General features: G+C 47.5%; 1 protein-coding gene across 3 annotated transcripts in view; it reads left to right on the top strand.

Annotated features, from left to right (window-relative positions):
* Positions 1 to 24,615, top strand: part of MMP17 (matrix metallopeptidase 17) — a 56,988-nt gene that overhangs the window by 27,348 nt on the left and 5,025 nt on the right. Inside the window, exons 2-8 of one of the 3 annotated variants that reach the window (XM_051633785.1) lie at positions 7,523 to 7,655; positions 9,427 to 9,553; positions 16,329 to 16,612; positions 18,230 to 18,406; positions 18,541 to 18,640; positions 20,241 to 20,323; positions 23,532 to 23,684. In XM_051633785.1, the coding sequence (XP_051489745.1) occupies positions 7,523 to 7,655; positions 9,427 to 9,553; positions 16,329 to 16,612; positions 18,230 to 18,406; positions 18,541 to 18,640; positions 20,241 to 20,323; positions 23,532 to 23,684 (1,057 nt within the window). Of the gene's footprint in view, positions 1 to 7,248; positions 7,656 to 8,987; positions 9,115 to 9,426; positions 9,554 to 16,328; positions 16,613 to 18,229; positions 18,407 to 18,540; positions 18,641 to 20,240; positions 20,324 to 23,531; positions 23,685 to 24,615 lie in introns of those variants that run through there. The other 2 variants (XM_051633787.1, XM_051633786.1) reach the window with 2 other exon arrangements.

The raw sequence follows: 24,615 nt of genomic DNA, 5'->3' as shown, positions 1-24,615 counted from the left end.
AAAGGTAATTACTTACCGAGCTGCTCGATGGAATAAACTGCTGGAGTTTAGATCCCCTGCTGGTGTTACTGGCCTGTGGACCCACCAGAGGACTAGAATTTGTTGTGCTTCTATTTTTAAAGGAAGTACTGGCTTTTTCCTATGTAGTGACCAGTTCTGTGGGTATTAAGGGGAGACAAAGTCCCAGGTTTGCTGTTCAGCACAGGATGTGGTAGGTGGCATCCACCACTGGGACACAGGGCTGCCAGATGAGACCTTCCTGCACCCACCACAAAGAGTCTCCACCTGCAGGAAAGGAGCAGGGTTATTCTTACAAACCCCACTAAGCGATGAGTGTGTGATTGTGGTTTAGAGCTCTTTTTGTAGCAAGATAAAAGGATGCTAATCCACTCATTTACCGAGCTACCCATCAGTGCAACAGACTATTATAGGCAGGACTTTCTTCTTTTCCTTCCTAAATAACTCATTGATGACAGAGGGTGCTTTGCTGTCACAGGCAGAATTATGCAAAACTAGGGCTGATTTAAAAACAAAAAACTACTCTTATTGAAACTCCTGTCTAATGTCATGTGGAGTTCCAGTTACACACAATTATTTGGCATCCTTCATTACCTTCTAGTGGAAATGGATGTGCTGGAAAATCTCAAGTGATTGATGGCCTCCCTAAAGCCCTAGTGTACTGAATCTCCACCAAGAAAAATACACATTTATGTTGAAAATACAGAATAAACTGTACATTGCTTATATGTTTTGTCACTTTTCTTTCTCTGAAAATAGCCTCAAACCAGCTGTAGTAAACATTGCACTGTGCTGTGCTGCCTTCCTGCTATGGGTGGGAATTGGTTCTTTGATCTTCAGTTCAAAGAGACTGAAAAGGCTATTTCTGAGGTCCCCAAAGAAACCCCTCCTGATTCTACAATATCTCTTCGTTAACTCTGTGTTTCTGGAAAGGCTCTTGGCATCTGTCCAACCAAGGAGATGCTTACACCATGTGGAACATCTATTGCAGAATGGGCGAAATTTGCTTCCAAAGGACAACAGCTTTCTTCCATGCCCACCTTGCCTGTGTAGGATGTCACCCCCTGGTGCCCAGGAGAGTGGTGATATGAGCAGAGAGCCCTGCAGATGAGTGTTGGTAGATACAGACAAGACCTGATAATCTCTAACAAGACCCACAAGCAGCCAAGTTGGCATCCAGTGTGGCTGGGAAGTGAGCCGTGCTGGAGCAGAGGTGCTCTCTCTGCTGGATTGTTAATGACCTGGATGTCCCAGGTCCAGTGTCATAGAGTGGTGAGATCTGTCCCTTGACAAGGGACCTGCTGTCTTCACAACTTGTTGGATGTGGCCTTTCATAACACTGCTGCTGTTAATCTAATCGAACATTTGAAGCAAGAGGGAAGCAGAGGAAATCATTAGCAGCTGCATTAACTTCTACCCTGGATTCTGTGCACGGTGCTAGCTCGAATTAAAGAGCTGTTTGGATTCAAGTGACTCCTCTGGCTTATGCTGATGAAACCATTCCCACCGTTCAGCAGTGGCCGTAACCAAAATCCTGGTTCTAATCCAGACTGCAGTTTTTTCTCCTAATGAATTAATCAGCTGATTATTTTTGTGCAGTAGCTCATTAGAGAGGTAAGTGGCAACCTTTAGAAGAAAATCATTGGCTTTGCGTGGCCCGAGGGCTGTTACATGGCAGGAGTGTGTTCCTTGGAGTATTGCAGCACCATATGTGTTGCTCTAATTAATGGGAGTTGTTCCTGGGGTCCTTTGATCTCAGGAAAATGACTATAAAAATATGAATACTGTAAACCTTCCAAAACTTGGAAGAAAAACTCAAGCAGCCAAAAGCAATTTCCTTTTGAGCTAGTTTGTGGTGGTGGGGTTTTTTTAATATTTATTTTAACTCTAAAAGCTTCCACCCTACTCAGTGGTAGGTGCAGAGATAAAGTGAAGTGTAATTTGGAAATCAGTTCTGGATGTTTGAGTTGTAGTTTTATTTTAGTAATCTGGGTCATTAATTTTGGTGAATAGTGTGTTTGAATTTTCTTCCCCTGTGTGTTCAAAGTGTGACTGCCCCCAGGGTATAAAGGGATTCCCAGCAGGAAAGGGAGCTTTCAAATTCCTCTCACCCCTGGGTGGCCCTGTGAAAACAAAGCCCATTTCTCTGTGTTTGTCTGGTGTGGATGGCAGGAGACAAGAGGTGGAGAGAGCACTGGGGGGTTTGTGCTCCTGCAGCAGTTGAGGCCACTGGGGACAGCGGGAAGGGGCTTCACTGAGGCTGCCCCTGGCAGAAAGGCAAAGGCCAGATTCAGGTCAGGATAGGGACTGAGCCCCTCAGCTGTGACAGGAGCCTTTTAAAATTCATAAAAGCAACTTGTCGCTTGATTAATGAGAAAAGGTGGAGTTTGGTAAAGTTTTTCAAGGAATATTAATGAGAAGGTTCTTTTGAGTAAAAAAACACGCTTCTGCTCAAGCCTTGGACTGCCTTGAAAATTTTAAAATTGGGATATGCCAGCATCCTCTTGGTGCACACTGCATATCCAAAAAGCCTCTGGAGTTGTGTTGCAAGTCACCTCTTTCCTGCAAAGATGCATCTGGAGTCATAGATTGGGCAGAGGGGCCCATGGGTGACAGTTTACAGCTTTTCAGCAGAGCCCTGTGGGTGCTGCTTGCACCCTGGTCCTCAGTGGTGTGAGTTTAAACCCAGTTTCCTGCTCCAGCGTTGATGAGATGGGGATGGAGCTGGTCTGGGAGGCTGCAGAGGAGCTGGGTGGTTCTCTGCTTGGTGCTGTGCTGGGTAAAATGACAGCACGGGGAGTGTTACAAACTCTGCAGGATTAAGGCTGCTCTTTTCCCTGTATCAAGAAAAAAAGAAAAATAAAACCCCAATTTTTTGGGGAGAATAATCTTTAGAAACACAAGAGCAGGCAGAAGTTTGGAACTGGCTTGGGTAGCTTTTCTGCTTATCCTGATTTTCTGTTTTGCTGTTTATCCTGTTTATCCTCTCCTTGTTATCCTGTATAAGTTTGTCTTCCTGTAAACACCAGCCTATGACCCTTAAAAAGAAATAATCAGGAAGAAAACTTGCTGAGTGAGTCTTTTTTTTTTTTGCCTGTGGCAGTTGAATAAGCCTATCAGCTTATATAATATTAATATTTGTAAAAGCAAACCTACAGAACTCATAAATCTTCCATAAAAGAGGGACGATATCTACATCTATTTTAAAATGAAGCAGGTGAGTAAGTTCTAGGACAAAAGGATATTGATACGAAGGAAGTGGATAGATAAAAGAAATGAAATTGCCATTTTAATCTGAAAATTGGCTCTGCATAAATGACACCAGAGGCTTCACTGCTGCTGGGAGCCAGTCTTTTGCTCTGGGTCATAATTTGCCCCTAGAGAGCCACAGTCCCTGGCTGCTGCCACAGCAGCATCACCCCCTGGTACTCTATTCAAAGGAGTTAATAAAATCCACAATTGAAGCAGGCCTTGTTTGCAGGGGAGAAAAGGACTTTGACAGCATTTTTCCTAAGTTTGTCCCTTCTCCAAAAAGAAAAAAAAAAGGTGCAAAAAAAATTCTACTGGTTTAGAATCTGCTTGCCACTGTTTAAGGCAAGAAGCAGGTGTTTGCTCACTACTCTGTGCCACAGCAGTAGAGGAACCCAGAGGAGAAATAAGAATAGAGCTTGTTTGTAGCCCCCCGAGTGAGAGATGGCAGTGACCAGGTCTGGAGCAGCTCTGCAGAGGAGCCACATTGCTGTGTCACCACAGCAGTGGAAAATGTTTTCAATTTTTCTTTATTTCTTGAGTTGTGTTGTCTGTGGATGGCTGGTCCCAGGAGAAGGCAGGGGATGGGGCATGGGCAGCACCTGAGGAGCTGCCATTCCTGCTCTCCTGGTCCTGAGAGATGAACGTGTTGCGATGGCTTTTCCCCACTGCCTGGGACACGGTGTGAGTCCCACCATCCCACGTGGGGCAGGGTGGGATCTCCAGCCCCATGCAGGGATGGTGATTAGTCAGTAAATATCCCAGCTGTGTTTTTAAGGGGAATGTATGTGCTTCTGCCCAGTGCTGAGCAGTGTGAAGGATCTCGCTGGCAGCTGTGTTTATCAGGGCAGAGGAGGGGAGCTGCAGATGGGTGGGTGCCTTTGGATGTGTCTGCCAGACATGCAGCTCTTCTTTTCATTTTTTTTTCCTGACCCTGAGCACAGTGGGGAACCTTTAATTCTGTACAGCTTGGTGGTGGAGCTGGATCAATAGATTCATCGTGGTCTAGGTGTGGTCCCTCCAGCTTCCCTCACTGGGTCTTTCCCAGCTCCCACAGTGGGGAAGTCCACCATGTGGGTTCACTTGTGGTGATGGCAGTGACATGCATTGGCTGGGTCCATCCCAGCAGCCCCCCATGGCTGGGGATGGGTTTCCCAGTCTGAGCAGGCAGGACCAATAGATAGGAGACTAAGGAAGTCTATTTCAACTATTTTATAGATGGGAAATGATGGGGGGACAGAGACACAATGAGATGATTCCCAAAAAAACTTAACCTGGCACCCCATGATCCCTAGATCAAGATATGTACCCCAGCCCATGGGATAAGATCATGGCTCATCTTGGAGCTGGAAGATGTTGGCTCAACCTGATTTTTTTGGTGAAGCATTTTTTTTTTCCTTTTAAGAGGGACTTGCTGAAGCTGAATCTTCTATGGGATTAAGTCAATTCATTTAGCACAGCACGTTTTTAAGGAAAAGTTTTTATCGTGCCAACTCAGGCAAGAAATATGTTCAAAGACTTGTAGCATTCAGCTCAAATCAGTATTTCTTTAAACTTTTTAAACTAATGAGAGTTGAAAGAAAAAAGCTTTTTTTATTTAAAAATGTGGAAATAGGAAGGGATCATGTTGAAGTTATCGCAGTGGAAAATGTTTTCATATTTTTCATGTGTGGAAGTTTAGGAGTTTAGCTTTTGTTCTAATTAAGGACAAGAAAATATCTGAAAAGCTTTCACAGGGCACACAGATAATTAGCCAGACAATTCCTGCTGATCTTTCTCATCTTCAAACTCAGCTGCATTTTCCCTAATGAAATTTTTTGCCACAGCAAAGGTGGAATGTGAAAGTTCAATATTATGGATCAGCTTTGCTTATGAGGAGAGAGGAAACAGGCCAGAACCCATACAGTGGAAATGAGACAAATGAAATTGTTATCAGAGGACCATACATTTATGAAGAACCTGAGTAAGACATGAGAAACATGATGCTCTACATGAAGAATCACATACAGGAAGGTCAGTGCTTGGAAGGTCAGATGAAGGGCTCATGATATCTGCCCATTTCTTCCATCTTTTCTTTAGGGAGCCCCCACTTGCTTGGGGTGTCCAGTTGTGTTTGTACCCTCTCTGTCCCTTTGAATTAAGAGAGAAGGTCTCAACCTGGCCAGAGAAACAGGACCTTTGCTGGACCTAACTGTGCCTTAGCTTTCCCCAGCTTTTTGTTGCCACCTCCCTCTCCAGGAGAACCTGAGCAAAGCTGAGTTATGTACATCTCTGGTGCAGCATTGGCTCCACTGTCATTAGAGAATAAATGACACTGTCTCCATGGCCAAGGAAGAAAGCAAATTAAACCCCACCATCCTCATCAGCTGATGGGCCGGCTGCTGAGCTCCATGTCACAGCTCATTCCTCATGACCAATCAAAGGCAAATTGTATCTCAAATTTCTGTCTCAAATGCTTTTGCTACGCAAAGGGACAAATTGGAGCAGGTAGAGGAGGAGAGAGTGCTTGGCCTGGCCTTCAGCCTGATGGCAAGGGAAGGCTGGGACGCTGCTAAGGTGCTCCTAGCAAGGTGGTGGCATTCAGCAACAAGAAATGGCCAGACAAGCTGCTTTCTGTGGCTGAGATAACACACTCCCCTGCTAAAATAGGGCAACCATGAAGGAGGGTGAGGAGGGAAGGTAACTATGGTGAGAAACCCAGCATGGGAGACCACATTCCCCAATGGAGAGCCACACCAAGTGTGGGGAGATGTGTTGTAAAGCTCTGTAAGCAGGAAATTGTTTATTTGAGCTTGCCAGAGAGGGTCTGGGGGTGCTATGGCATTTGGTGGAGCTGCTGCAAGTGACACTGAGCTGTGAGATGTTCAGATGGTGGTGATAAGCAGGTAGCAACCCGTGGCACTGCTCTGACTAAGATACATCTGAGCAGTATTGACTGCACTGGGGTCTAGATCAATACCAGGCTCCAAGAGGCTCAATAGATCAGTGTTCCTTAGGTACAGATAAAGAAAATAGAGGGTAGGTGTTTCTGGCATTCCTTGCATGCTGGGTTATTATTCTCTGTTGATCTTTCTCCTGAGAGCAGGAGGGAGCAAGAGGGAAGGTAAGAAAGGATTTAGAAAGATAATTCACCAGACATTTAAAAAAGCTGTTGTAAGAAGGTTTATGGAGATGGGTTTTTTTACTGGGTTTAGGCCGGAAAGAGGAAGATGTTCATAAAGATGCATTGTCCTTTGAAAGACAAATTCCTGCCCAATGGTAGTCTTGGTTTGAATGAGGCACCTGTGCTGGGGGGATGTCTGGTACTGGCTGTGCTTGCTCAGGCTTTGGCAAAGAGGGAAATGTGGGTGTTTCACAGGTCCCCCCTCCCATGCCTGGCTCTAGAGGCTGTAAAGCAACTGACAGAGACATGGTTAAACCAGGGCACGTGGAAATGTTGGAGAGGAGGCCACAAAGAGAAGTCATTTATTTCTCTTCAGGAATCAGTCAGTCCTCAGGAGCTGCAGGTGACTGGGGTTTTGGCTTCACCATTAAGCCAGTCCTGGCATTTCTGCTGCTGCTGGGTTGAGTGCAGCTCTGCCACTATAGCCTCTGAAGTTAAGAAGCCTGACACCATTACCAGTGAGATTTTCTTACAGTGTTTTGGGTATTTTTTAAATCCCTTTTTGTCTTTTTCTTTTTCCAAATGACAAGGGCCATCAATCACGAGGAAAGACACTTTGATGTTGGCCAGATTTTAGGGGAAGTCAGTCAAAGGGTTTTCCTCTGTTCCCTGTCCCCATACCCCTTCCTGACGTGGCTTGGGGGTGATGGCACCAGTGGGAAACCACCAGGTCTTGCAAGGAAAGCATTTCAGTTCCTGGAAGTCAAGACTCTGCAGCTATGGCACCTGTGTTGCCTGGGATCTGGTGGAAAGAGATAAAGCTGAGGTCCCATGGTGGCCACCAGGGAAGCAGCTTGACATGTATCTCCATTGTGATTTTCTCCAAAGGGCCTGGGTTTTTGTCAGCACTGAGGTCATCCACCCCTGGTCTTGAATAAGTGCATCGTGTGGAGTGGGGTTGAAGACTTTGTGGTTGGGTTTGTTTCAAATCAAAATCCTGAAGTAATGAAGAGTCAAGCTGAGCATAAATAAGTAAATGGGACAAGGATTTCCAAGAGGAACAGATGGGACCTTTGGAGCATGATTCTCTGCATACATATATTTCCTTCCTTTCCTTTTCTTATCCTCCCCCATCTTCTCCTTGTTCCACAGGACTGGTTGACAAAATTTGGATACCTGCCTCCTCCAGATCCTGTCACTGGACAACTGCAGACCCAGGAGGAGCTCACCAAGGCCATTACAGCCATGCAGCGGTTCGGGGGGCTGGAGACAACGGGCGTCCTGGGTCAGTGGCTCCTGATCCCTCCTCACTGCAGTGCAGAGGGATGCAGGGACAGCACCTTGCAGGTCCAGGAAGGAGAGGGGGGACTTGGTGCTGTTGTGGAGTAGCATCATCATCAGGAAAAGCTCACGTGGGTGTAGCATACGGCCCAGTTTGCTGCTGTAAGAATAATTACATGGCTCAGGTGCTTTGTTGCATTCTGCTTTCAAGAACCTGAGGCAAGCAATTATTTTACCAGACCCACACACCCTTGGGGTTCCTCCTGTGCTTAAAATAGTTCTTGGTGTGTTCAAACAAGAAAAACAGGGGGAAAAATAACACCCAACAAAACCAAAACAGAGAAACTAAGGCTGATAGGTTGACTGTTGCAAAACCTTAATTACAGCATCACTTGAGTTGAACAAAAATCCTGATTAAGCCTCATAATTTCTATATGCAGATATTCTGGTTTCTTCACAGCGAGGGGAGGGAGGAGGATGGTGTCACATCACCCCAGTGCTGTTTGCTCCTTCCCATGACACAGTGCCATGAGGTGCCTGGGCTGGGGGGGGGTCCCTTGGCTCTTGCTGAGCTGCAACAGCTCCAGGCACCCCCAGCCACCCCAGGACAGCTGGGAGGGAGCAGCCCGAGGCCAGGCTGAAGGGACACATGTCCCCAGCATGACCAGGGTTGTTCCTCTCAATGTCCTCACTGAGGGCAGGAGAAAGCCAGCATTATCCCAGCCCTTGGAAGGGCATCTGTCTGCTCTCCTCCCTTCCTTGACAGACAGCCACGACCTCCCGCTGCACGGCCAGCTTGCTTCCGCTGCTCGGGGCAGAATTAATGAGGAGCTGCTAATTAGAAGCCTTGTCTTTGTCTGTCCCAGTGCCCCCAGCAGCCCTTCACTGGTCCCCCAGAGCAGCTGCCACCAGAGCAGCTCCTGGCCACATCCCATCACTGGGACTTTCCCTCTCCACTCTCAATTGAGCAAGTGCAATTATTTCTCTCCCACCTCATCACAAGCTGAAGGAGTCCCAGGAGTGAGGATGGCTGCTTGAATGCATTTATATTTTCATTTTTAGAAGGGCTATTTGGAACAGGCCTAGGGGGCTGTCCTGGGCTGGTCATGGACAAGTGTTGGCATTTGAAAACAAGTTTTTCAGTAAAGAGGCAAAGCCAGCATGGGAAATGGGTGAACAGACAACTTGTCTACCTTGCAGCAGAAGAGAATAGGAGCTATAAGCTTTCATTCAGTTTTGAAAACAAGAAGGAACATTTTCCAAATAATCTCCTAGCTGAACAGAGATAGAGTTTATAGTTTATTTACATACCTATTCTTTGCTCTGCCAGGGAAATAATGGGAAATTCAGCAAGAGAGAATAAAGCAAAATAATAGAAAATGTATGGTCTAAAATATAAACGAAGCTGGCTACAGGTGGTTTTCTACACAAGTTTTGGAGACGTGTTAAGTGTCACACACAAGGTAACCTGCTGCGTTTTCCCTGCAATCCATAAACCCACCTGCTGTTGCTAGCAGCTGAACTGGTGCCCAACCCCCTTGGGGTTGAAGAAATGGGCTTTCAGCAGGAATTGCTGCCCTTGGTGGGTGCAGCTGTGCCATGGAAGGGGCTTAGTGCCTTGAGGAGGACGTTGGGGCTGGGATCATGCCCCAACAGCTCCCAGGGGCTGCCTTTCACTCTGTTGCTGCACCCTCTGCTCTTCTCTTCCCCCAGTCCCCCCTGAGATTTCCTAACCCACCATCCCCCTGATTTCTATGACTGTTTTCTAACCCTAGATGAAGCCACACTGGAGCTGATGAAGACCCCTCGCTGCTCTCTGCCCGACTTCGTCGCCGCGCCGGCCAGGAGGAAGCGGCACACACAGGCTGTCACCAAGTGGAGCAAAAGGAACTTGTCTTGGAGGTAGGAATTCATCGTCCCTTACAGAAACATTGTAGTGAAGGGCTGATGCCAGAAAGACCTGGGCCAAATAAGGCTTTGTGTTGAGTTTTAGGGTGATGTGTTAAAGCGTGTCCCTCTGCGCTCCCAGATCCCCACACGCTATTTGTTTAAACATTTCTCCTGCCCATCCCAGCCTTCATTTTAAGGACCTGCTCATCCACTGGCTGGAAATGGTGTGGTCTTGGACAGTGGATTAGCTGGGAGCTTTTTGCTGTGTTGCAATGGTTACAGCATCATCTCTCTTGAGTTTCTTGGGACTTTGCACTTTTATAACAGACTTGGCTCAGCACAGATGGGCTTCTTCTCTTGCCCCACCTGAGCCCAAGGGTTGGGAGCACTTTCTGGGTAACAGAGTCACTTTTTTTCTCAAGGGAGTGCTTTTCCCTTCACGTGAGGGAGCAACACGTGTAGGTTACTGAACTTGTGGCACACAGAGGGTCAGGACCAACTTCCACAGACCGTGAAATCACCCTACAGGTCAGGGTTGGCAAGGAAGCAGATCCCTGTCTCACCAAGACTTTTTGGGACTCATTTTTCCTCCCTCAAATATCATGTGCTGCAGTTATTCTTCCTCCAAGAAAGGTGAGCACCATGAGGGGCTCATACTACTCTAAAAATGTGTGTGGATGCTCTGAAAATATATCTCTGTTAAGAATAATCTTTCTTTCATCCTGTCATAGTCTCTGGAGTAAGACCACCTCCTACTGCAGTGACAAATCTTGACTTGGCTGTTGCTGTTGACACATGTTGAAACTGGGCTTACCAGGGATTTGGTCTATGTTCCAGCACATCCCTCTGAGACTCTGTTTTCAGAATAGATAAACATAATTCAGCTCCAGTAAGAAGCAATGTTGGCTCATGGACAGCTTCTCTTGGTGAAGTGATCCATGTTATAAAAGCTCAGCCTGTCTCCCTGGTCTTGATGGCTAAGAGGAACCAACTTCATATTTCAGAGAGGAAAATTCCCACCCTGTTCTGGTGGATGCAGACTGGGATACTGTCCTCTTCCCACCCCTGTGGAAACTGTGATGCTGCAGCAGTGATTGTCATAAAAAAGGGTTTAGGTTTGAGACAATTTTATATGTATGACATAAAAAAAAAAAAATCAATCTTCTGGCAAATTAATTTCTGCTTTTTATTCTTTGATCCTTTCTAAGATCTTGGCTTTTGTTCAAGAAAGGGCTGTATTTTATAACTGGAGGTTGTATAAGCCAAAAGAAAGCTGTAGAGTTAGAGAAACTCCAATATAGTATTTACATCCAACACCTGAGATTAAAATAGCTTTATTGAAACTGCCATGAAAATCTGCCAATAGAGATATAAAGTTTATATGCCTACCTTTTACATTGATTGAAGATTTTAAAAATAATAAAATTTAAAAAAAAAAATCCAAATTCTAGTGTGACATGCATTTGAAAATTGAAGAAAAACCTGAACCACTGCAAGGCTGGAATAAACAGGTAAGCAAAGCTGCACGCTGGGTGATCTCGGGATAGGCACCTGCAGTGATAGAGAAGGCAGTGTTTGGTAAACAGGTTGCTTAGGTTTCTTTTTACCCTCGAGAACAGCCAGCCTGTGAGATTGGAAGTCTCGAGGAGCACAACAATACAGGCTGCATCCTGCCCAGCCCGTGGTGCAGCCCCCGAGCTTCCCGGCACGGGCTCGGAGCATCCTGTGCAGCCTCAGACACACGGGGCCTGCTGTGCCTCATGGCCCCGGGACCTTTCTAGGATATGACAGCATACAAATCTTATTTTCAAGGCACTTTTTAAGTTGTGATGATGATGCGGTTTTTTTTCTCCATCTCGCGTAACACAGAGGCGGCGGGGGATGCGGCGGGATGGGGTGGGGATGCGGCGGGATGGGGTGGGGATGCGGCGGGATGGGGTGGGGATGCGGCGGGATGGGGTGGGGATGCGGCGGGATGGGGTGGGGATGCGGCGGGATGGGGTGGGGATGCAGCGGTGTGCAGATGCCCTCTGCCGGCGCCGGGAGCTGCCGCAGTCGGATCCCCCTGCGCGTTTGCAGCCTGGTTTTTCATCTGCTAATTTCGCTTTACCGCTTCTGGCTGTGTCCCGCAGAATGGGAGCTCACAGCCCGCACCTCTGTCCCTCCTCAGGCCCCCGCTGTCCCCCTGCAGTCAGGGCTGTGCCCCCTCTCTGCATCCTCGAGCTCCCTGGGGCAGGGGAGGCCACCAAAGCTCAGCTTCCTAAATTTCCCAGTTGTGTTTTTTTTTTTTCTTACTGAAACCTCAGCCTCGTGCCAAACTGAGCTGCCTTCCATCCGTCTTTAGTAAGGATGAGTCCCTGGTGCCACTTCATCAAAGCTGCAGTCACTGAAACTGCAACGCTCGGGACATGAGGTGCCAGAGCTGGAGCAAATGCAGGTGGCAGGGGAGCAGTCGTGTCTGTCACTCACTGCACATCATCACCACAAGCATCCCGAGGCCAGTGCAGTGGCAGCATGGCACTGCCTGAGCTGAGGTGTGGATGTACTGCTGCTAGGCAGGGTGAAGGGTGACCCCCTTACCACATCACCACCCCCATGATGGACCCAATCCTCCTGCTTTCCTCCTCTAAGCAGTGGCATCCCACCATGGGGACCTGCCAGACCAAACCCAGCTGGTCACAGGCAGCTGTGTCCCCCATTACCTGGGGGTGTCTCTCCCCAGCACGGAGCTGATTTGGGGCTGTCATAACGTGCCCGTTGCAAGTAGGTGGGACCCTTGCAGGGAAAGCCCCGAGGGGCTGCAGCAGTGGGCAGGCAGCTGCCACCTTGGCATCTGGCACCAGTGTGGGGCCACAATAGCTGGGCTGGGCTGCAAAGTGCATCCCCAGGAGGTTCCTCTTGCAGCCTGAGAAACTGGCTGTGAAACTTGCCTTCACCCACCTCTTTGCCCTGGAGCTGGCCTGCAAAGAGACACCCAGAGATTTGTGTGTCTTGAGGATTATCACCCCAAAATGTACAGTGGTTTTTGCAAAGTGCTGGGAAAGGTGCAGTGGAGGGTGCAGACAGCCCCCTGCTTTCCTCTGTGGCACTGGGGTGTTGTGGCTGTGTTAGGGTAGCACCAGATCTGGGGCTGCTGTGCCATGGCTCATGCCACAGGTGGCTCCAGGCAGCTGGGGAAGCACCTTTTCAACTGTCCTCTCTTCCCCTAGCCAGAAAAATCAATTTGGGTTTCTCAGGCAATCCTTCACCTGCTGTGTTTGGTCATCATCAGCATTTATTTTATTTCTCTGTGGTTTCAGGGCTGCAGAGGTGAAGGAGTGGTTTCATTAACCACCAATTGGTTTCTCATCCATCACTAACACTTTCACTTTTGGCTTTGGGAGGACAAAACCAAAAAGGAACAGTTTGTGTGGGTGCCCCTCTATAGTGAACAGAGACAGATCAGACCTCTCTGCCCTCTACCATGTTAATCAGCTTGGATCCAAAATCTTTTTGGTATGGGACAAGCAAAAGGGAGGACCCAGGGGGCATGTGAAGGACTGGCAGCAGCTGGATGAAAGTCAGCTTTCATTTGTTTGTGTGGTGGTGAGCCCTGAAAGCAGAGCAGAGATGTTCTCCTCAGCATCCAGTTGTGGCACTTACCCACCACATCCCTCTGGGCAGCTGCTGTTTCCAGCATCCAGCCCCATCTGCTGCCAGGGACAGATGCTCCTTGGGGGTCCTAGCACATGGCTTTGCAGAGGGATGTGGCTGACTTGCCTGGGGCAAGGCTGCTGGGCTGGCCAGAGGGGAACTGAGCAGCCCAGTCCTCTCAGTTTCCTGGCGGCTTGGTAGGAACCAGCTGGAGGAGAGACCTTTCTCTTCAATTCCTCACATCAGGGTTTTGCCTGAGATTGGAGCTCTGGAAAGGAAGTCTAAGGAGGGATTAACATGCAAGAAGAAGGAGCCCTGGTCTCTACTGGGTACCTAAACACCATTTACTACAAGTAATAACCAAGGCAGGAGGAAGCTTATTTAGTCCTGTCTGTATGGGTATGATGTTAGAAATGTGCCTCCTTTTCGGTGGGAGAGAACACATCCTGTCAGCATAATAGTCTTCTCCTAATCTCATTGAAAACAATTAGCAGAGCTCCAGCAATCAAGTCAGATGCTGAATTGAAAAATCCTGACAGGTTTCTCTTGAAAAATAATGGTGGTAATGAATAAAGGATGGAGAATTTTTCACTTACACCTGCAGCATGTTAATAAAATCTGGGTCAGCTCAGTGGTGCAGGACCTTTTGTAAGAAACAAAATAAGTATAGCTGCTCTTTCTGCCTTAATCTAATGTTTCTGGAGTCAGGGGTTGGAATGAATATTAATGATGTTTGTCTGTTTAGGCAGAGCTTTTTGTCCACCTTCCTTTTACAATACAGATCAGTTTTATTATTCTTGTTCTACAGCCAGAAAGAGGGGGAAGGGAAAGGAAAACAGCTCATGTAGTTGAGCCAGGGTTGAGGAGGGAAGAGCAGATAATGTCCCCACATCTGAGTCTGTGCCCCAGGCACCATGATCTCGGAGATGTGTCGTAATTCCTGAACCAAACTTGGTGTGTTTTATATGTATAATAACTTGGTTAGTAGAGATTAAAGCAGCAAAGGGTTTACCCAAGTCCAGAGGTGTGTTGTGGAAGATGAAGACATCTAGTTAGAGAATACCTGGAAACAAATAGGCCTTTTTTTTTTTTTTTTTTGGTACTACAGAGGTTTGCATCCAGCCACAGTCTCTTTGATAAATGAAAAATTGCCTGAAAAATGTCTTTTCTAATCCTGTGTTTGTACTGTTTGTGCCTCCATTCTGTCCTCTTTGCAGATGTGTTTTGTTTGGTCTTAATGATTTTCTGATGCTACCATACATGCTAACTCATTTAGTTTAGTCAATAAGGTGTGTCTTTGCCCAGAGTTTAGGGATAGCAAAGGCATAGAAATGAGTGATTTTTGCTCATCTGGCTGTGATGTGCTTTGCCTGATTCACCCATCTCATTCCCACCATCTCTAGGATGGGGTTCCCAAGCTCTTCAGAGAAACTATCAGTGAGATTTTTGTTCTGTCCTGGATTTATCTTTCACTAATTTTGCTCAGGACCCATCCTGGGCTGCATGTCTCTGAGGGTGTGGGATATATGCAAATATTTGCGAAAGCAAGAGCATCCAACCTCAGCCAGCAAGTTGTACCTACTCCATTTTGCAGATCTATGGTATCTCCCAGTACCCAAACCACTACTTACAGGAAGAGCTTGAGCGATGTGACATCCCTTTCTAACACCTTTAATTACCTCTGAGGTTTATTCAGGTCATTACTTCACGCTGGTGCTTGGGGAGTGGTGTAACACTGAGCGATGCTCTCCCAGCTGTATTATGCAGGAGGGCAAGTGAGATGATCATAATTGTTGCTTCAGCCTTTAAAAATCTGTCAAGCCATGAATATTTCATAAACACTTTGGTGTGCTGGCACACAAAAAAAAATAAAGTATCTATTATTACCAGGGTAGAGCTGGCCAGAAATTATCCAGCAGAATAGGTTTTTGTCAATAATTACTCAGTCAACAGTACATTTTCCTGAAGTGTGTTCACTTCTGTCAAAATTGTCAATGAAAGATTATCTAAACATAGTGTTTTAGAAGCCAAGATACCTTGTTGCATCTTTGTCTTTTCACCTCCTCTATTAAATCAACATGTTAGGAATTCTTTTTCAAGGTTTGGTTATACAGGAAACATTGAGGGGTTTTTCATTCCAGCTCAGAGCAAAAGGGAGGTTTCAATCACACAGGTGCAGGGCAAACACTGGCACATGGCTTCTCTTCCAGAGCAAAGACTTGTCCCCACACTGGGGACAAAGGCCTCCTGCACTGACACAGAGAAACCCCAACAGCCCTGTGAAACGTGCAGTGGTGTTTTCAGCCTCAAATCATCAAGAAGCAAACCAAGAAGTTCTCAGCTACAGTGCTCCATCAGATAGCCCAGCTCCTGCAAGCAATAGGCTGGAGAATTACATAAAATGCATCCTTTCTTCTCCCTCCTTTTTATGGATTGCAGCTTGGGATTGCTGGCACTGTACTGGGTTCAGAGAATATTTTATACCTCAAGCAGACATGCTGGGAAATAAATGGAGGCAGCAAATCCATACTGGATTTCTCTGTGTGTGTGTAATAAGGATGAGCAATGACCTCCTGTTTGTTGCAGTGAAACTGATGGGGGGCTGCATGTGGTGCAAAGGCTTCAGGAGTCAAAAATCTTTGCATATTTAAGTTGCACTTGAAACAAATAAGTAGTGAGAAAACAATTGTTGGTAGACCTGAAGGGGAGCTTGGAAAAAGAAATGGGTGGGCTCTGGAAAGGGACTGTTGGCATTGGCATTTCCAAGGCTGGGCAAAGGGAGAGGTACTGGGCACTAACGGGGCAGTTAGTGCATGAAATGTGGCTCTGAGGCTGACTGGTACAGCTGGACTGGGAGGCACCAGGACTCAGGTTCTGGTTGTGATTCACTCCCTTGGGGTGTTTCACATGCCAGTGGGCAAGACTGGCTCAGCATTTCCAGCAGACCCAAACTCAGTCTCTGAAACCCTTGTAGCTCTGGAAAAGAATAGATTCAGAGACTTAGTGTCTTGGGGCAATTTGGAGGTGTGCTAAGAGCTCTGGAGGCCTCACTCAGGCTGTGTGAGACACCAGGCATTTGTGGAGCTTTTCCTCATGGTCCTTGGTGCTCTTTCACACTACTGCCCCATTGTCTTTTTTACCCTCTTTATTTCAGAGTTCGCACCTTCCCCAAGGAGTCCCACCTGGGCCACGACACAGTCCGAGCCCTGATGTACTATGCCCTGAAGGTCTGGAGTGACATTACCCCACTGAATTTCCATGAAGTGGCAGGTAACAATGCTGACATCCAGATAGACTTCTCCAAGGCTGATCACAATGATGGCTATCCCTTTGATGGACCTGGTGGGACAGTGGCACATGCTTTCTTCCCTGGAGACCATCACACAGCAGGAGACACCCATTTCGACGATGATGAGTATTGGACCTTCCGATCTTCAGGTACGTCAGGGTAGAAGAGCTGCAGCCAAATGCAGGTCCCAAGACTTTCTTCTGCTTCCTCATTCAGCCTTGCTAGTGAAAGCAGCCAGCTGTTGAGGACCTTCTGTATTCCTGGAAGCCTCGATGATCATAGAATCATAGAACTATTCAGGTCGGAAAAGCTCCTTGGGATCACCAAGTCCAACCATCATCCTTACTCTACAAAGTTCTCCCCTAAACCATATCTAACAGCACCACATCCAAACCACCCTTAAACACACCCAGGGATGGTGACTCAACCACCTCCCTGGGCAGCCTATTCCAGTGTCTAACCACTCTTTCTGTGAAAAAAAATGCTGACTGGGCCTGATCCCCTGGTTATCTTCTGTATGTCTTCTAATGACACTCAAGATGACCTGCTCCATGACCTTCCCTGGTACCAAGGTCAGACTGACAGGTCTATAGTTTCCCGGATCCTCCTTTCTGCCTTTCTTATAGATGGGTGTTACATTTGCTACCCTCCAGTCTGTTGAGACCTCCATAGGTAGCCAGGACTTCAGGTAAATAATGGAAAGTGGCCTGGTGATCACATCTGCCTGCTCTTTCAGCACTCTTGGATGTAACCCATCCAGTTCCATAGACTTGTGTGTGTCCAAGTGGTGTAGGAGGTCTCTGACCACTTCCTCTTTAATTGTGATGACTTCATTCTGCATCTCCTCCCTGTCTCCTAGCTCATGATATCTTGTTTCTCTCCATCATATCCAATTGCAGAGATTCCCTTCACTCACCCTCAGTCCCCATTTCTTCTGGGACCTGGAAGGTCACAGGTTGGGTGTGTGGTTGTTGGAGCTCTCAGGTAGGGACTGTGTTCTCTGACTTGGCCATCTTTTGGGTGGCTTCATTGCCACATGCCCTAGTTTCCTATTTTTAAAATCATGTTTATTAGCTGACCTGCCTGGAAAAGGCTCTCTGGTCTGCTGGGAAGAAGCCCTCTGTGAACATTAGATTTTTCTTGCCATCTTGTGTCCATCAGGATGGTTACAAGTTGCAGGTTTTTTCTTTTATTTCATTTTGTCTGGCTAAATGTTTTTCATAAGCAGAGGGACTTTCAGAAGCGAGGGTGCCTCAGCTGCATGAGCCATCTGTAGGGATCAGGTCTCCAACCTTCCTGTCAGGCACATTTTGACAAAGCCTCTCCTCTGCAGTCCCCAGATGCTAATTTACTTGTCACGCCACCTCCTCCACCAGCCTCCCTGCTGCCTCAGCTTAATGATTTCATTTAGACCTAATCATCTTCTCTGTAACCAGCTAATACCTTCTTTCTCCCCAAGCTTCTTCCTTCCCAGTGGCTGATCTCTGTCCATCCCTGCTGAGTGCTGGTGGGCAGGAGTGTTCTCCAGATGTGCTGAGGAGGTTGGGGGTTAAGAATGAAGGTGTGGACAAGCTGATTCTTCATGATTCGACCTCTCCTTGGTTTATGCTGCTGTGCAACCCCAACCAATGTCTCAAACTTTGCCTATTCCAAAGATTTATTTCCATCTTATCCAACATGCAGCTCTACCTTCTCTTACAGGTCCATCCATGCCCCCAAAATACAATCAGAATGCAATGACTCTTCAATTTTGTCTTTATTTCCAGATGCTCATGGGATGGACCTATTTGCTGTGGCCGTCCATGAGTTTGGCCATGCCATTGGCTTGACCCACATCTCTGCCATAGAGTCCATCATGAGACCTTACTATCAAGGTCCAGTGGGGGATCCTCTGAAGTATGACCTGCCTTACGAGGACAAAGTCCGGATCTGGCAACTCTATGGTAAGTTTGTGTCCCTCACTTGGCCACAGCCTGTTTCTGCCACGGGACATGCAGGAATAGCTGCTTTCTGGGGTGAGTGGAGCTGGTGGGGAGAATGGTGTACCCCTCTACTGCTTCTTTGTTTTTACACCCAGGAGTCAGGGAATCTGTGTCCCCCACAGCCAAGCCTGAAGTAATCAAAACTGAAGATCATCCTGTCCTGCCAGAGCTGCCAGAGAACCGCTCCACTGTCCCGTAAGTCAAGTTCATTTCTTCTCAGCTGTCGCTTGTGTTCCTGCAAAGGACACACAGGAGTGAAGCTCCACTTAAGCATCAGTATCTTGCTTGCCTGCTCTCTCTGGCTCCCGTATTTCCTTCTGGACTTCTTGTTTTCTGGAAAACACACACACAGACTGCCCCTTCTTCCTCACCCCTCCTGATCATCATCTGCTTTTTTTGAGCAGTATGTGTGGAGACTGGCCAGCCAACCCACACCTGAAGTGGTTAAGAGCAGGGACAAGTGAGAGTAGCTATTTATCCCTTAGCTAATTTTTTGTCATTTAAGGCATGTCCACAAATTCTGCATCTTTTTGGAGTGCTTTGCATTTCCCTAAGGCTCAACATTTTACTCATGTTAATGGATATTTGTCCCCATCACCCTTAGGTGAACTCACCCTTGCTGAAATTATAATCAAACTTCCTCTGCATTATCCTGAACTGTGCAAGAATAACTTACCTAAATCTTTCCAAGGTGAGCAACTCCTTAATGTACCTGTGGGAGTGAATATTGGAACAAGTGGACCAAGGGTTTGACTCCAACACAGGTTTGAGCTGGCAAGGGACAACACTGAGCAACCAGTGTGCCCTCATTACAGGAACTTCTGGCTCTAGCTCATTAATAAAATTTTGACTTCCCAAACTGTTTTACTACCAGGGCAGCAGGACAATTAAAAGAGGAAGGGACACTGAACAAAATAGCACAAGTTAATGGTCACCCAGATTTTAGCCAAGGGACTGGGAGGGTGGACAAGGTTCTCCTCCCCATCTGTCCTTTTGTGCCCAAGGAAGGCTGCGACCAGGTGCTGGCAGCCCAGCACGACTCTTCTGTCAGCAAATTAGATTTTTGCTTCCCTGTCACCCACAGCAGCTTTTCTGTGCATGTTCCCAGCATCCTCTCCTTGTCCTCCATCAATCATAATTTCTCACACGGACTTTGTAGCACTGTTGGTCCTTCATACTCTGTGCCTTTCCCACCCACCTCGTTAAAAGCAGATCAATATCTCAGCTGTGACTTCCAGATTGCTTTCACCATGTATCACATGGCATTGTCTCACATGTGGCACATTTCCCTGTGTTTGGTCTTGTCTGCTTTCCACTTTGCAGCTCTGTCACCTCTCACTGGCATTTCAGAGCTCAGCCTTGCAGCAGAAACATCCTCAGCTGCTGGAGTGAGATGCTGCTTGGCTTTTATTCACCACTCGTCCTGCTGCTCAGGGGCAGACAGCTAAGCTGCACTGTGCCACCAGGGAGCAGGAAGCCAGCTCTGTCCTCACCAGTTACACTAGCTGGTAGTTGTAGAGCATGTCCTTGCTTGACTCCCAGCCATGGTCTACAGTGGCCCAGGGGGCATGTCTGCCACAAAGCTGTCTTCAGGCTGAGGGCTGCCCAAACTTGCCTTGGAAATCCGCATGTGTGGCTGGGTTTGAGTGCGAGGAACAAGAGATGGATGCAGCCTGTGGTCTTCTGCTGGGGGCTCTAGAGGCAGGGGAGATGTGTTCCATGGGACAGGGGACAATGAGGACACAGCCTCTGGCTGCCCACCTGGGCTGTGCTCACCTTGGGCATCTCTCTGCAGGCTCAGGCGGGACGTGCCCAACAGATGCAACACTCACTTTGACGCGGTGGCCCAGATCAGAGGAGAGGCTTTCTTCTTCAAAGGTAAGTGCCCACTGCTGGTGGTCTTTGATGTGTCACTTTGGTGCAGAAGGATCCCATTTGGCTGGTGGCCAGTCCCTCTCAGTGTGGCAGAGGCCACAGCTGAGGGCAGGTTGGAGGGGTTCGGTGTGTGGAAAAATTCAGAATCTGGGTAGAACCAAGGATGCCAGAGCAACAAGAGCTCTCCACTGCTTTTTTTCCTGGATGCCTCCAGTTTTCCTTTCCTCCCATGCTTCACCTTCCCTAATTCTGCTTGCTGTGCATGGCTCGAAGACGACGTGCACACGATTGCAGAGCCACCTGGTTCTGTGTCAGCAGGCCCTTCTGGCAGCGTGTCCCCAGGCTGGCTGGCTGGCTGTTGATGTCCCATTGGTGCCTTCTCAGCTGTACAGAGCCCCTCTAGGTTGGACTCCATGGGCTTTCTTTTCTGTTTCCCAAGATGAAAAAATGCCCATTAGGCTCATCTTCTCATCCCTGACCACCATTTAGCCACCCCACAGCCATCCAGCAGAGGAACAGAAGCATTTCCTCCAGGGATCAGGAGCAGCATCCAGGCACCCATCTGGGTATTGCAGAGTGAGTTTTGGGTCACAAGCAAGAATGGCAAAAGAGCTCCAGAGAACTTGATGTTGTCTGTGCCTCAGTGCAGCACAACACAGAGCCTGTTCCCCTGCAGTATTTGTTCAGCTCCAAAAAGCCACAGTGAAGAATGGAAAATAAGACACAAGATCCGGTGTCCAGGATAAATGGCTGTCTGTCTTTCAGAGGGGGAAAAAAAACAAACTGAAGAGAAATCCATCTCGGTGTCTATTTTTGGATATATTTATTGTGGACTAAAATGCCAGTGGAAGAAGCCCAGTGCCAGTGGGTGCCAGCTGCACAGCTGCCTCCAGAGTCCAGCACTTCCCTCAGAGCCCCCATCGATGTCACCGAATCATTCCGGGCACCAAGGAACAGGGATGTGACCTCCAGGGATGCGACCCCTCCACAGAGGGATATTTTGTTCTGAGCTGGTCAGGCTGCATCCCTAGCCAGAGAGCAGCCTCTCCCTCTGCAAAGACACCAGGACTGGAATGCCCCAGGACTGCCAGGCTTGTCGTATCGAAGGCAGCCATGGGTTCTCCACGCTTCCAAAACTGCTTGTGCTGATTTACGTGCCTTGCTACAGACCCCTGAAGTTTTAAAACAACTCTGGCCTGTGTGTGTCTGCTCAGTGTGTGCAGCAATCTTGCCAGAGGCAGCCCAAGCACGGAGAGCCTGGTACACAGCTGGGGTCCTAATCACCTGGCATTAAAGAAAGCAACTGCCTCAACTCATCATCCATATAAAATGAGACGTTTGGACTAACAGGGCTTTGCACTTGGCTTGCATCCTGCTCAGTTTGCCAGCTTGGCAGGTGGCTTTAAATCAAGCTTTTTAAACAAACAAGGAGTTGAGATTTATAACTTTTAAAAATTTGATTATATTTCTGCAATTCCCCCATGGGTCTGGCTTTGGCTGATGATCATCCAAGCAACCGCAGCACTTTGGCCAGCAGGCTTGGCCATGACAGAACATGAGCAGGGGCAGACTGGGGCTGTTGCATTAATAATTCCTTGTTACTTAATTGCTGTAATTCTTTGCTTTTTCCTGGTAACTTATCAAAAAAGCAACCAAACTAACCAACAGCTCAGGCTATGCCTGACTTCGAGGGTGGATTGAAAGTTTGCTTGCTGAAGTTGCACACCCACTGAGCCCATTGCTGGCAAAGGGTTGAAACATCAAAAGCACTGGAGCTTCCCTCCTGGTCTCAAATGAGCTCAGGGCACTCCAAAGTTCAGACACTTCTCTACTAAAGAAGGAATTATGTTAAGCTTTATCACTTGTTAAAAAAGTAAAAATCTGGCTTTGTCTAGTGCCTCACTAATTAAAGATAGAGAGATCATCTTTATTTAATTACATGTGTTTCCATTGATGTACAATGGCCACCAAATTTGAATCCTATTTTTTTTTAATGTTCTTAAAAAGAATCTGTAATTATGGCAATTCCTCCCATATTTGAATGTATTATTCATTTGTGGTTTTCAGTCAGACACAGCAAATACGCAAACTGGAGCAGAACAACAAGAATATGATATAAATCCTTATAATTAGAATAAAAACCCCTCTCTGCAGATGTTTAAGTGTTAGAGTTTTGCCTCCTGCATTATTAGGCGAAGATCCAATTTCCATAACATTTTAAAAGATGGTGTCACAATCTGCCTGCTCTGGAGAAAGGGCTGAGTGTCATGAATACAAATCTGAAGATGCATCTTTGGTTTCTGATGCTTATTTCCCCCTTGGGAATCCATGCAAGAACAGATGTAAATAACATGCAATAATTTCTAACAGGCAATAATAAATACAAGACAAAGTTGAGAGCTGGCTCTTAGACATCTTGCTCTGCTCACATCTCGCTGCGTGGAGCTCTCTGGGGAAAACACAGCACAGAGTGTGCTGCAAAAACTCAGGCTGAGATTCCCAGAGACAGTGCAGAGAGTCAGGTTTTGAGCTGCCCCTGAGATCACTAAGGCTCCTTCAGCAGGAGAACATTTGGTGTCCTTCCCACAGAGGACAAAGCTGTTTCCATTACCCAAAATATTCCAGCAATACCCCAAGTCACACTCTTTTCTAGCTGGGGCAGCATTGATGCAGGTGCTGGAAGTGTTTGCTTACACACCCTCAGCCCCTGGGAGCAACCACAGGATCAAGGTCCTTTGCTCACACTATACCTTGAAATGGCACCAAACTCCTTAATTGTGCCTCCTCCCCCACCCCTTCCAGTTTTATTAATATAGTTTCCTCCTCCTCTATTTTCTTCTTTAATTCACTAAAAAAAAACCCAACCCTCTGATATTTCTGTGCTTCATTAGAACATCATACACATTTCTAACTATGCAAGCAGCTGGGCAGCCCTGCTCCAACTCAGCTGTGCAGCTTCACATCACGGCCAGGAGTAGAACAACTTCAGTGCAATGTCTGGAGGATTATTTTGATCCCAAAAAGGGGATTTCTTCTAATGGCTGCCAAAAATAGAAAGCACTAGCAGCTGCTCCTGGGAAGCAGGATGCCTCTAATCCATAGCTCCCATCTCACACGCTTTGCTTTCTGCTGCTGCCCTGTGCCTGGTGCTCATCTCCCCCAGCAAAGGTGGGTTGCAGTGTGGTTCAGTAATGTCCAGTCTGTTCCTCAGGCAAGTACTTCTGGAGACTGACTCGCAATAAGCACTTGGTCTCCCTCCAGCCGGCTCAGATCCACCGTTTCTGGCGGGGTTTGCCTCTCAACCTGGACAGCCTGGACGCAGTCTATGAGAGAACCAGCGACCACAAGATCGTCTTCTTCAAAGGTGAGAGGGAACCCGCTGCTGGAGGCAGCATGTGTGTCTGCCCAGTGTAGAGCCTGGTGCCTTAGCTACCTTGGCAGCATTTTGACCTCTTCTGCAGGCAGAAGATACCACTGTCAGCCATTAAGCATCTCCCAAGGCAGGTCCAATATCTGTTGTCCCACACACAAGGCCAGAAGAAACCAGCTCATAGGGAGGTCAGGCCAAAAGCAACCAAAATAAGTGTTAGAATACTTTCTTTGAAAAAACAAAACAAAACAGAACAGCTCGAAGAAAGAGATTTGAAGGTTCCTACACCAATGTCCAAGTCCCCCACAAACTATCCATGCATGCTGGTTAGATGTTACCTATGTGCTCCTGACAGGCACTGGCTCTTGTTTTGGAAAGGTTGTGTGCTTGATGAAGAGATAAATACACCCCAGCCCTCTGTGCTCCCCAGCTCAAAATTGTTTTTTGTTTCCTGACCAATCTGCTCTGAGTGTGGTGCAATTACTGGTTTCGGAAGAGCTGAACCAAGTACTTCTGAAGGCAATAATTAGGTTTTGATTCCTCCCGTGAGGCTGGAGGAATGGGTTACGTCCTGTGCAAACCCCCTGCTCACAGAAGTGTTTCTGAGTGCAGCCAAAGCCCTTCCAGGCTCAGCACGTAGGGTCCTGCCAAGCCCTGAGTCTCCCGAAGGAACAGCAAGCCACAGGCTGCCTCCAGCAGCTCACCCCACTCTGCCTTTCTGCAACGGGGCTGGCTGGAGCACTGCAGCTCTTAGAACCAGCACCAGATCCTCCCCATCAGGTCTGCAGACTGCAGTCACACTCCCTCCCTCCCTTCCCCTCTCTCTCTGCTAGACAAATTGGGCTTGTAAGGGCAAAATTCCAGCTGTGCCACAGCTGGGGTCTTGTCTCTGCAAACCACAGTGCTCTGTAGCCTCACATGAGGT

The sequence above is a fragment of the Apus apus genome, chromosome 16 (genome assembly GCF_020740795.1).
Source record: "Apus apus isolate bApuApu2 chromosome 16, bApuApu2.pri.cur, whole genome shotgun sequence".
Taxonomy (NCBI): Eukaryota; Metazoa; Chordata; class Aves; order Apodiformes; family Apodidae; genus Apus; species Apus apus.
The sequence above is the reverse complement of the archived record's forward strand: the minus strand, read 5'-3'. Positions and strand labels throughout refer to the sequence as shown.